The 12,121-nt window shown below is 47.8% G+C and overlaps 1 protein-coding gene across 4 annotated transcripts in view; it reads left to right on the forward strand.

Moving 5' to 3' along the window:
- The first annotated feature begins 189 nt into the window (after window positions 1-189).
- LOC119374509 (poly(A) polymerase type 3) overlaps window positions 190-12,121 on the forward strand; it is a 102,074-nt gene continuing 90,142 nt past the window's right edge. For 3 of the 4 annotated variants that reach the window (XM_037644637.2, XM_037644640.2, XM_037644641.2), the window contains exons 1-4: window positions 407-675; window positions 5,309-5,536; window positions 6,099-6,165; window positions 7,411-7,492. In XM_037644637.2, the coding sequence (XP_037500565.1) occupies window positions 653-675; window positions 5,309-5,536; window positions 6,099-6,165; window positions 7,411-7,492 (400 nt within the window). In that variant the 5' untranslated portion in view covers window positions 407-652. The other variant, XM_037644638.2, reaches the window with a different exon arrangement.

Consider the following 12,121-nt stretch of genomic DNA (forward strand, 5'->3'; position numbering starts at 1 on the left):
TGAGATTTGTAATTATTACTAAAAAAACAACGTCTCAAAGATGCAGATTTGAACCCATCGCAATAATGTTCAATAGTAATGATTACGTAAATAAATGCAAGGAGTAAGTGCTTGGCTTTTGTTTAATAATATTTAGTAATTAAAGTGACATCCCTGGTGGTCGAGATGAGCAACATTGCTTTTTCTCGTCTTCTACTTCCGCTACTGGAAGTCGCTGCATTACAATACAAGTTCGCAGCAGACGGTCCGTGGAATCGCCTTTTTTTTTTTCCCGCAAATAATACGCGGTCCGAGTGCCGTGTATTTTCACCCATGAAGTTCTTTTCGCGGCTAAAGACTAGAAGCATCCGGGGATAGCGCGGCGGCCACGGGCACAAAGCCACGGCAATGTCGAGGTAAGTGGCGGCGCACAAGCGCGACGCGCTCGCTGCTGGCCGGTCGCACACCTCTGCGTCAAGCCAGCCAGCGAGCCCAGACTACGGTGGTTAGGCCTAGCGCGCGCGTGAACAATAAACACCGCATTCGGTGTGTCCCCGTCCCGTCGCCGGACCGCGCGGCCACAGAAACACCGCACGAATCGCCGCAGACGGGGCAGCTGACGGGCCTTGGAGTGACGGCGACCTTCTTCCGTGCAGAAGCAGCGCAGCAAACAATGGTTCTCTGGGAAAACGTCCGGTAGGCCTATCGAAGCTCTCTCTCTGAACCTCCGCTGCTGCCAGCGGCGTTCCTTTCTTGCTCGAACGGACTGCTCCGTTTTGCTGTTGCCGTTCGTAGTGCTCGTCCTATTGGGCCGCTGTCGAGAGCGGCGAGTGTTAGGCTGTGCCGTTTCGTGTTATTGCGAGTACGCAGTCGCGCTACGCATGTTTCAAGCGAAACTACCTAGGAACGACGCTCGAACCCGTTCCTCGTTATCGCCGTCGGTGCCTCGGAACTTCACGGGGTAGCCTAACCTTACCCAGTCGTGTAAATAGAGTCGTCGTGCGTAGTAATAACCGTCCGTCGAGACGCCTTCTCCGTCCACTGGCGCGCGCAGTCTTAACAAAACAATAAAACCCCGGCGCTGCCGAAATAGCTGCCCCTGCGCTTTTTTGCTCACTCGGAGTTCGTTGCCTTCGGGAGCCGCTTATCTGCCACCGCCGCCGCTTGTCAATCTTCTGATCTACGTTCCGTCGGAGGTGGTAATTTTCTCGCGTTGCGTAATTTCGAACGTTTCAATGGCTTCCAGTTTCGTCCCGAGGAACTAAAAAAAAAAAAAAAGTCCAGAAGGAGTATGCCGGAAGCGAAGCTCGAGTCGGTTCATTCATTGCACGCCCAGCATCTTTGATGCGTAGTTTGGGTGCGTCGTGGTGTTTCTGACAACCACGCTGCTCTCTCATCGTGCCGATGCGAACGTGCCGATTCGCACGCTGTAACAGCACGCTCGTAGTGGTGTTGGCGCGACGTGTTGATATTCATCGCGTGGCTGGTTACGCAGTGTGCTGGTATGTTGTCTAGCGGACGGTTGCGCAAGCTGCAGACCTACGCCTCGCGGTAGCTGCGAGGTTCCCTTGCACGTGTGGGACCTGCGTGGTTATGATTGCGGCGTCGTCCCGTTGTGCACGCTTTCGCGAAAAGACGGCGAGTCTAATCGACGGTTTCGCGACGCTCGACGAGTGTGATTCAGACTCGTAATCTTATCTTTTTTTAGGCGCAGCAGTGAAACATCGTCACAGGCAATTCGCGGAAGTGTGACTGCGCATGCGTGAACAAAAGCTTGTCGCTCCATTGCAGAACGAATGGTGGTAGTGGTTTCAGCTCGTAAAAGACTGTTTGTACTCGTTAGCGGGTAGAGAGGGGTAGAAGAGTGAATAATACCCCTGTCACACTGGACGTTTTAATGTCATTCGAATAGAATGACATTCGCATCTAATGACATTATGCGGCTGCTACACAGTGATATTTAATGTCATTAGAGACGAATGACTTCAGCAATCGAATGAGTTCGAAAAACACATTCGCTGTCGAAGTCAAACCGAATGTATAGTCTACACCAGAGACTACTTAAAATGTGTGATTTAGTATTCTCAATTCGACACGCATTCGTGCAAACACGCTATTAATGTTGCTTTTTTGAAGGCGTCTGTGATTTTAACCAGCACAGGTGTACGGAAGGCTGTCGCAAAATGTTTTTACTCTCCACCTCAGTGGCGTCTGGCCGCCGGCACTGTCGGCCATAATGTAAACAAACAGACGCCTGTGTGCATGTGTATCTGCAGCGATGGAATGAACTCCACGAGCGCACTGGACCGAGGTCGAGATGTTTGCTCTCATAAGGCTATGAGAAGACAATTGTGCGCAGTTTTGTTGAAAGCTGTTTTCCCGCAAGGACGCGTGAGAGACCGCATTTTGAAAGCGAACAAACGCGGAACGCTCAGAGTTTCAGTCAAATCTCTTCTTCTGGCTTATGCGCGTTCCTTGCAACGCTAAGTACAGAGCAACTGAATGTTTTACTTGCTGCAGCTTAGCGTCGTCATTCAGCGGTATTACAGTGCCTAGAATAGCGGTACTGCCATGTCAGCCATTCTATCGGCTGTGGCTCTGGCTAAGCGTCATCTTGGCTTATGGTGGCCAGATATCTTGGATATGAAATTTTTATCCGTGTTTATCTAGCGATGCGACTTCCCTCATGCCTTTTAAAATAAAGAACTTTGCCTTCATGCCACTCTACATTTACCTTCCTCAACTTTTCCAGCCATTTCTTTTTCTGAATTATCAACATTGATATCATGAACGAATGACATTACTTTTTCCTGTGTAGCACCGCCACGGATCGAATGGCATACGTTGCGCCGAATGACATTCGAACCTAATGACATTAATACCTCCAGTGTAACAGGGGTATAAGGCGATGACTCGGGCTAGGTGGTTCACGTCCAAGTGTTGGTTATGCGCTGATTGAAACAATTACAAAAGAAGACACACCTCTTATACCTCTGTCACACGGCCACCACCGAACTTCATTTCACTCCGTTCGGCATTTAACTACCTGATGGAGCATTACGAGAATGGAGTTGTGGCCGTGCTACACGGCTCGGGGCAAGCTTTCGACGGTTGCCGCATGGGGCAGAAACAGCGCTGCTGCGCTCGTCGAAACGTCCAATTTTTTGCTTGTGCAGTCGCCTTTAAAGCAACAAAAACGTGTTTTTGTGTGTTGATGAAGTGCTCGGAATCACCATTGCTGTCACAGTGCTTGTGCGTGCGCCTCACACGTGCAGAAACAAATATCGCGCGACGCTTCACAGCGGCGGCTTGGCGAGGCGTTGGTGTGGAGAGTACAAGCGCTGATGTCCGAAAAAATACAACTGAAACTTACACTACGGGGCGTGAAATGCTACGCAAAAAAGAGCATAGTTTTTAAAATTATAATTGAGCTCATTAGGAGGATTTTGCTAGTGCGGTTTTCAGCGTAACAGTAGCTGGCTGGGAACGAGAGTACTCCATCGAGCCGAAATGGTCATTACCGAACCCCCTCCACCAAAAGCTCCATTTAACTTCCTCAGCGAAATGGTGACCGTGTGACATGAACCCCATCTCCCTCGAGGAAAAGACGAGGGAGTTAAACGGAGTTCACGGGTGCCCGTGTGACAGGGGTATTAGCCTCTGTCCGTCTTTGTGTCTTCTTTTGGAATTCTTTCGTCCAGTGCATAATCAAAACATGAAAGTGTGAGGTAAAGAGCGGCTATTTTCTCGAGATATGAGTTAAGAAAAACCAGCGGGTGGTCCAGGGCATCGTACCCCGGTACCCCCCCCCCCCCCCCCCGCATTGGATTTGTTTTCCATTCCACCCTACTTTTTCCTTTGTTCTGTACATGGTAGCCCACTGATAGGTTCCCCTCTGCTTTCCCAAATACCATCCCACCTTTTAAATGTTGCCGTCTGTAGGGTAAGGCGTGGAACACCCACAGCAGCTTGAAAAGCCTTGGTGCTTGTTCACTGGAATGTGGAGGGGCGAGCATTGTGAGCAAGAAGAGCAGTCTCAGAACAAGTTTTTGATAAAGAAAACCTTTCCAGCTCCCACTTATGCTTGGTTCACTAGCAATGCCTGCAGAAACCTTTGTTGTGTGCATAGTGCAAGTAAGCAAAAGGTTAGCACTTTTTTTATAACTCGTATGGATGAATCACTCAGCTCAGCAAGACATTTCAATAAGCAGGTGGGGCCGATGGAGTGCCGGTCTGCACTTCATTGCATGAATGTTTTTGTTTTAGTACTGTTGTAAAATAGCCAAGCTTTGGCCTGTGTTTTCATTCAAAATTTGACAAAACTGCGTAAGCTACAGTGACCCCTCCAACCCTCCAATAGTGTTTCTTGTAAGTGTCGTTTCTGGAAAAATAAACTAAAATGATTTTATGCAGCTTTGAAGTGAATACTTTTGGTGTTCACACTGCCACCTTCTACTCTTTGTACATCAGTGCCACTCCGTCTGTTACGGCCACATACAAAATATTGCTTGTGGATATTCTAAAGTGCTTCTCATATATTCAGTCAGCAGTTTTACTAAGTCATCGCCTACAGTTTTTTTAATGACTGTGCATGTAAATGTTTTTTTCCCATGTTGCCAGGATTGAGTGCATATAATTCATAAAGATTTCACATTGTAGAGAATATGTTGTGAAGCTTGTTGAAAAACTCCATTAAAGGGGACTTGCAACAGTTCTTAAACATGGTAAAAAAAAAAAAAAGTACTGCCGACCGGTAGTCTATGCTCCTGCAAACGTGCGAGCCAGACATTGTAGCGCAGCGTGCAGCAGGGAATTGTCCATTAAATTTCAAAGTCGGCTAGAACTCGTTTGCACTTCTCTTGCCAAATGATGCCATATACCCAAAATCAACTGCATCACGTACCCAAAAGACATGGCCATTGGCTGATTTGAGCATCGTAAGCTGCATAGTAACCACGGCTGTCGCGGTGTGCCATGACATGAGCACGCTGCACCAAATCCTTGCAACTCCACTCGTACCTGACGGATTCTAAAAGTTAATTAGTGAGGCAGTAAAGTCTCTCAATGAAGCCATTCGACGATTAAATGGAAAAGTGTTGCAGGGCCCCTTTATGGCGACATCTCGAACTTGGGGTATAGCTTCTGGTCGCCTCGTATGAGAGGAACCACCTCTGAGCAAACTGTAGCTTTTTTTGTGTCTGTCTGTGTGTGGGGGGGGGGGGGGGTAGGGGCCGTTTGCTAATATATAGTGTGTGATTGAAGATGCAGATGGCAGTCACAGTTCTTTAAGGGAGCGTACAAGACATTCCCGACGTGTTGTTTCACGCAGCTTCCCCGCGGCAGGGGGTCGGGGGGACCTCCTGGGTGGCAATGGCGGTGGAGCCCTGCAGCCGCAGCAGCAGCAGATGGGCTCGGCCATGGCGGACAAGACGCTGGGCATGACCTCGGCCATCAGCACTGCCCCGCCCAAGCCTAGCGACCTGCAGCGCACCGACGAACTGGAGGAGACCCTGCGACAGTTCGGCCTGTTCGAGTCCGAGGAGGAACTGGCACACAGGTGCTCACCCGTTGCCTTCCTCCTGTCTGTGTGTGTGTGGTGGCAGTATCGTGCATCGTGTGCAAAAGTGTGTGTGCCAGAGCTTTATTTATTCTCGTGGGAGGGGCCTCTGCAAGACTGTGTCGGCAGTGTCATCAGGAAGACTCGCCCTTTTTGGCTCTGCTGTGTTGCGTGGCAGCAGTTGCGATGAAGAACGCAGCCCAGTGAATGTGTGGACAGTGGATGCCACTTCTGTGGGTGTGCACACGCTGTCCACGTTTTTGCATCCGTTGTCATGACAGCTTGGAGGCCCACAGTGTGGTTATTCTTGATGTGAAATTATTGTGTGGCAGATATATCAACCTTGTTTCAAAATTGAACAGCTTTCATTTCGAAGGGGTCTGCAGAAGAGATTTTGATGTTTCAGCCCTTGCATGTGGTGTTTTGTGGTTATGGGAAGTTTGTCTGCAGGTCTGAAGTGTTTGTGAAAGGCCTTTTATGTGAGCTGCTCCATGTTGAAATGCTAGTTATGGTGCGAGTGCTGTCCTTGATACCGTGCCGCCTGGTTTCTTGCGCTGCCTAGGATGGATGTGCTGTCGAAGATCAACCAGCTTGTGAAGAAGTGGATCTATGAAGTCAGTATTAAGAAGGTGAGCTCCCTGTTTGTTTTGCCAAAGTGGTTTCTTTGAAAGGTCCATCCAAGTGGTCTTAATAAAATGTGTTGGTGCATGTTTTTTTTTTTTCCCTCCAAGCACAACTGCAGTTTTTGTCCATATGATTAAGTGGTAGCAAATGCCCCTATATGTACCGACAGCGACACCGTTTCAGGTACTCGTGCATTTTGGTGACATGTTTAACAGCCTTATAACCTAGAGCGATCAGCTGTGGTTATGAAGTGTAAGTTAGGTTAGGTTTACATCTTGCTGTTAAACTGTACATACTCGTGCATTTTGGTGACATGTTTAACAGCCTTATAACCTAGAGCGATCAGCTGTGGTTATGAAGTGTAAGTTAGGTTAGGTTTACATCTTGCTGTTAAACTGTGACAATACTGCCAAGATTGGCTATACTTTTGCATTATTATACAACTGCAGACCCTGGACATATTTAGAGCATTTAGTGGCTGCCACTGTAAACAAATTTGGATTGCAGAAAAGGTTTTTTTTTGTAGTCAAAAGTGTAGTGTGTACCCAGTGTGTTGGCTCTCCCAACTTCTTTAGCAAGGCTCAGCACACCAACATACTTACAGCCGCATTGCCTGGCTATGGATTATTGCATTTGGTCCTCCTACTGCGATCTTTAGCATCAGTGCGGCTTCAAGGTACATAATGTTACATACGTTGAAAACTCTTGCCATAATCAATTTAGCCACCGTAGGTTTATTATAAAAGAGAAGGAAGGCCAGAGTTCTGTGCCTAAACATCATCACTCGAATGTTCAAGTCTTAGATGTGGCTCATTCTTTTGTATATTTTCACCACATTGACTCGGTAAGATTTTCTGGTACTCGTTATGCAAGGTCTCTGGCTGCCTTAAAATGCAGTGCAGTTTTTTTTTGTCAATAATTATCTAGGCTCTAGCAGATCCTGGTGAAATCTGACATCTTGTCGACTTGTAAGGGGGAACCTCAAGGCAGCATTGGCACCGGTGTTGTTCTCGTGTCTTTTGTCACTTACGAAGGGTCATAGCAACAGTGCTTTTGCCTTTGTGAAAGGGTATTTTACGAACGTAAAAAAAATTGCTCTCTGTTTAGTTACTCTTTAATTTATTTTGCATTTGCGCAGTATTGCGATGTGCGATGCTTCCGATCAGCAGTGCCGTCCTTCTCTTTTGTGTCGGGCAAAGCGTGCATGATTTTGGAACAGTTGTAAATGTCTGTTCCCTAATCTCGCGCAGAATATGCCGCCGAGCGTGGCTGAGAACGTGGGTGGCAAGATCTACACGTTTGGGTCGTACCGTCTCGGAGTGCACACGAAGGGTGAGTTTTGCAGAATTTTAATGTTGTCACATCCCGAGGGCGTCCGGGAGGTTTCTCGGTGTAATTGGGGGATTCAAGTTTACTGCACGTACCAAGTCGAACACGGATATATCGAACCCACATATATCGAATTTTCGACTATATCGAACTCGTAAATTATCCCCTTGAAAATCCTTTGTAATAGTATAGAAATTCACACGTCTATATCGAACTGTATTTTTACCCGCCATCGGATATATCAAACACTGCGCGAGCTGGTAGGCGCGCTTTGGCACTCGCTGTGCCCCGCGACTTTCACGGCACCGCACCTCCGCTGACACCCGATACGCTCGAAAAACGTGAGGGCAAGAGGGCTCAGAATGTACTCCTGCTGGGTGCATTCTCCAACTTGTGGAACGGCTTTTTTTTTTCCTTTTTTTTTCTCTTTCTCTTCTACGCTCTCCACGTTACCGTCTGCTCGGGGAGCAGGAACGAAGGAGCTGGCGGCCTCCTTCTTTCGCCTTTTCTTTCTTTTTTTTGTTGCTGTTCTGTGGGTTTTGATCAGCCAACCACAGCCTGCCCCTTTCGTATTTGCTGAGCCAACCACGGCTCGTGCCTTTCGTACATCGCTGCTGCCCTCGCAGGTAGCCAGGGCGCCCGGGTAGCCATCGCCGCCATCGCGACTGATCGCGAGCGCTTTGTTGGCGGAGTTCACTTCTGTGAGTTGTCGCATACCACCGCATTCCTCTTTTGCGTGCGTGCTCCCCTGCGAGCTCAAAAACATCGGGCTTAATTTTCTGCTGGCCAACATGACAGTGAAGCTGCAACTGCTTGACCAGGGCATCACCAAGTCCTTCAAGGTGAGCTGAAGGTTGACCTGCTTGGTGCCATTCAAATGGTGACGGGCGCCTGGCAAGACGTGAAGACGGACACAATGGCCAACTGCTTCCGGAAGGCAGGCTTCATGACAGCGGAAATTGCGGAAACCAGTGAAGACGGCGACGACAAGCGCATAGACGACGCATTTCACGAGTTGTCGTCCCTCTTCCCGGCTGCCGTTCCACCCGAAGTGTCTGCGGACGATTTTGAGGAAGCAGTGTTCAGGCTGTTGCGAGCCTCGCTGACGAGGACATTGTAGCTGCGGTCACAGGGACCCAGGATGCCAAGCCGACAGCTCAAGTGGGGACGAAGATCGTCTGGATGAGGCGGTGGCTACATGCGCGTACTCCGCCGCTGAAGTGGCGGCAGCGTTCGGCTCGATTCACCGTTTTTGCGGCGACATGGAGTGAACCGGGCTGTCGCACCTGGACACCCTCGATAAGATTGAGGCCAGCGTCTTGAAATTCATTTCGAAGACGAAGAAGCAGGCCAAGATAAGCGATTTTTTTTTTTTCGTGCAAATAAAACATTCTGTTGCATCGTGTGTGTGGAATTAGTTGTCATTCTTGAATGTGCCAATTGTAGGTGATCGTCCGCCACTGGTAAGGTCTCGGGGCCTGTATTTTTTTATATCGAATTTTTCATATATCGAACTAATTCGCGATCCCCTTCGAGTTCGATATATCCGTGTTTGACTGTACATTGTAGCGGAGTATTCTGGCTTGCGCGAGTTCAGAATTGCTTGGCTCTGCTTTTGGCATGCAAACTTGATTGTGCTAGTACGGGCTGAGAGCGAGCTCTAATGTTGAGGCTGCTCAGGCTTCAGGTACACCGTCTACGATTTGAAACTCGACAGTTTAGGGCTAAGCAATGCGGCTACTTTCTTTTTGACCATCTGCACTTTGTCTCATGGCGACTTCAACTTGCATCAGAGCTAAACATTACCTTTAGCAGCCAGATTAGGAGCGTCATGACGCAGGTTTCTCAAGCAGTGTACCTATGCATTTTACATTAGCAGGGCACTTCTTGGGATCAAATTAGCAACCTGCCTACCATTTGACAAAAAGTGCCTGTCCCATCCTTGTTCATCTATCCCGTTTTTCTTTCATGCTGCCATGATGCTTGAGTGTTGAGAAGGGCGCTTGGACTTGGGGTTTGAGTTTGATTGCTACTTGGAAATTTCTTGCAGCTTTTTAAGCTGGGTCTAGAGATTGTCAGATTTTATGGTTCTGCTGCTGTTTGAAGTGGATGGCTAGCTGTTGCTGGGCTCTTTCGGGAATGCACTGTAAAAGCAGCCCAGCAGTATTCACTTGTGCGGAAATGTGGGCTGGTTGACTATTCGGTGTACTTGTCTGGCTTGCAAGGAACGTCGACCAATTTGCCCTAGCTTTACGGTCTAAAATGTTGCCCGTACGGTTTGCTGCACAAGACAGGTAGCTGACTGTTCAGCTTCTTTATTAAAACAAAAAAAAATGTTACTGACAGGCTACTGTTGCCCTAAATATGCTTGACAATTTCCCTGGCTAGCATGCAGGATTAGCACAATGCTTATCCACATTGTTGAACTTCTCTGCGCGATGCTGTTGGAAGAACATCACACACTTCATTTTTTTTCCCCTCGTTGGGCCTGCACATGCCATCAGAATTGTGACTGGAGGCACGCAAAATGGCAGGCCATGCTTATTAAAAAAAAAAGCTTCCAGCTTGGAAGTCTCATGCAGTCTGCATTAAATAGCTCGTCATGGAAGCCTTGTACGGTGTTGAACAATGTTGAGGTATTTTTTGCGGTGAGCGTTCAACCTCAACATGTCTCCACGAAAACACCCCACGCTGCGTTTTTCAGGTCCTTATCGCGTGTCAGTCGTAGGCTCCTTTGTCTTCCCTAGTGACCTCAGTGAACGTCTGATATTGTATCAGTTTACTTGGAAGATAACCAAAGAAGTCGATGCCCATAATCTCTGAATGGTGAGGTGGGAGGGGCCAATGTTGTCAGCTTACTCACAAAGGCAGGCTATCGCAAACGCTTATTTGTAAAGTATGCAAGTGATTTCCTGCCTGCATTGTGACATAAGTGTGGAGCACTAAAATGGACCCTGGAGGCCATAGGAAAATTCCCACTTTGTGGAAACACACATGTACAATGCTCACAGGATAAAGCGTGTCAATCTAGGGTTAAGTAATGCACCAACTTTCATTCCCACTGCCTGTAGGTCAGAAAGAATCAGAAATGCTTTTATTTTCCAACGAAATTGTTGGGGGTCCTTCAGGCGAAACGTAGCACTAAAACCAGCATATATATACATGTTTAGCATATATCCAAATACCATTTTAATCCAACTAGAAAACTGCTACATATTGAACAACACTTTTATTTGACGTCTAACACTTGTATTGAGTTCATGCCCCGAATGGCATATTTGCTTTTAAGCTTACACCAGAGCCAACATTGCCTTTAGACGCCAGATTCGTAGCGGCGTTACACGATTGTCTCGAGTAGTTACGCATACCAGTTGTACTCAAGTTTTGATGTTGCGTTTATGGTCTGAGCACTGCACTAATCTACTCGTGTCGCTCCACCACGGTGGCCTAGTGGTTATGGCGCTCGACTGCTGACTCGAAGGTCGCGGTATCGAATGCCGGCCGCGGCGGCTGCATTTTCGATGGAGGCAAAAAATGTTCGAGGCCCGTGTACTTAGATTTAGGTGCACGTCAAAGAACCCCAGGTGGTCGAAATTTCCAGAGCCCTCCACTACGGCGTCTCTCATAATCATATCGCGGTTTTGGGACGTTAAACCCCAGACATTATTATTAATCTACTCGTGTAATGAAATAGTCGCTGGCTGATTTTTCGGACCCTCAAGGGGCCGAGATAGCGTCCAGAAAATTGGTCGGTCCGAAAAAACAAATTCACGCGGGAAAAAAGGTTGCTTTCTTTGCCAAGTGGCTCGAAAAACTGGTCATTCTGTTTCTGCGGGCCGCTACATTTCCATAGCAGCAAGTCAACTTCTAGTTGACTTGTCGGCGGCATCTAGAGCCTGGTCTTCTAGATAGTTTGAAATTGTCTGCCTCAAGATTTCAAGCTGCTTTGCAACGTCTGCTTTGCCACTTTGCATTTGCCTGATAATCACGGCTTTTGATCCTAAATCTGCTGTAATTTCCTTGCTTCCAAGTTTTTTGTCGAGGAGGTGGATGAGGATGGCAGTGTTGACACCATCGGTAACAACTAGCGATGAGACCACAATCGGTTGTTGAAGTGGTGATGCAAACAGCACAACCGACCGTATGCAATACTGAGATCAGCTGACGAGATGCATGCAACGCGAGTTTGAGGCTGCAGGAAAAAAAAGTGGCAGCAATGTTCTTTGTATTTTTGGCAGTTTTCGGTCGCTTTTGACTTGTGATCAAAAGCAGAAGTCTTGGAATTCAAATGAGGAGTGTTTCAAATGTCTGAAATTTTCGTTGTCGTTATATGTTGACTCTGTGGAGCACATTACGGGGCCGTGGTGGAGTCTGGATATTCAGGCAGGTCCGACAAATCCGTTGGCGACTGTAGAACTCGAAGGCGAGGGTTTGCCGGGACCAAACGGATTCCTCGTAAGATGTGGGTCGTCACAGTACCGGATGATGCAGGATTGAGGTTCCACTGTATGGAACAGCTGTTTCTACAATTAAAATAAGTTTGTGTTCATATTTGAACGATCATAGTTACCATTAAAAGCTGAAACGGAGCATCTGGGGAAGGTGCACATGTCTTCAGATGCGTGTAACTGC

This window comes from Rhipicephalus sanguineus, chromosome 11 (assembly GCF_013339695.2).
Source record: "Rhipicephalus sanguineus isolate Rsan-2018 chromosome 11, BIME_Rsan_1.4, whole genome shotgun sequence".
In the NCBI taxonomy this organism is placed as follows: domain Eukaryota; kingdom Metazoa; phylum Arthropoda; class Arachnida; order Ixodida; family Ixodidae; genus Rhipicephalus; species Rhipicephalus sanguineus.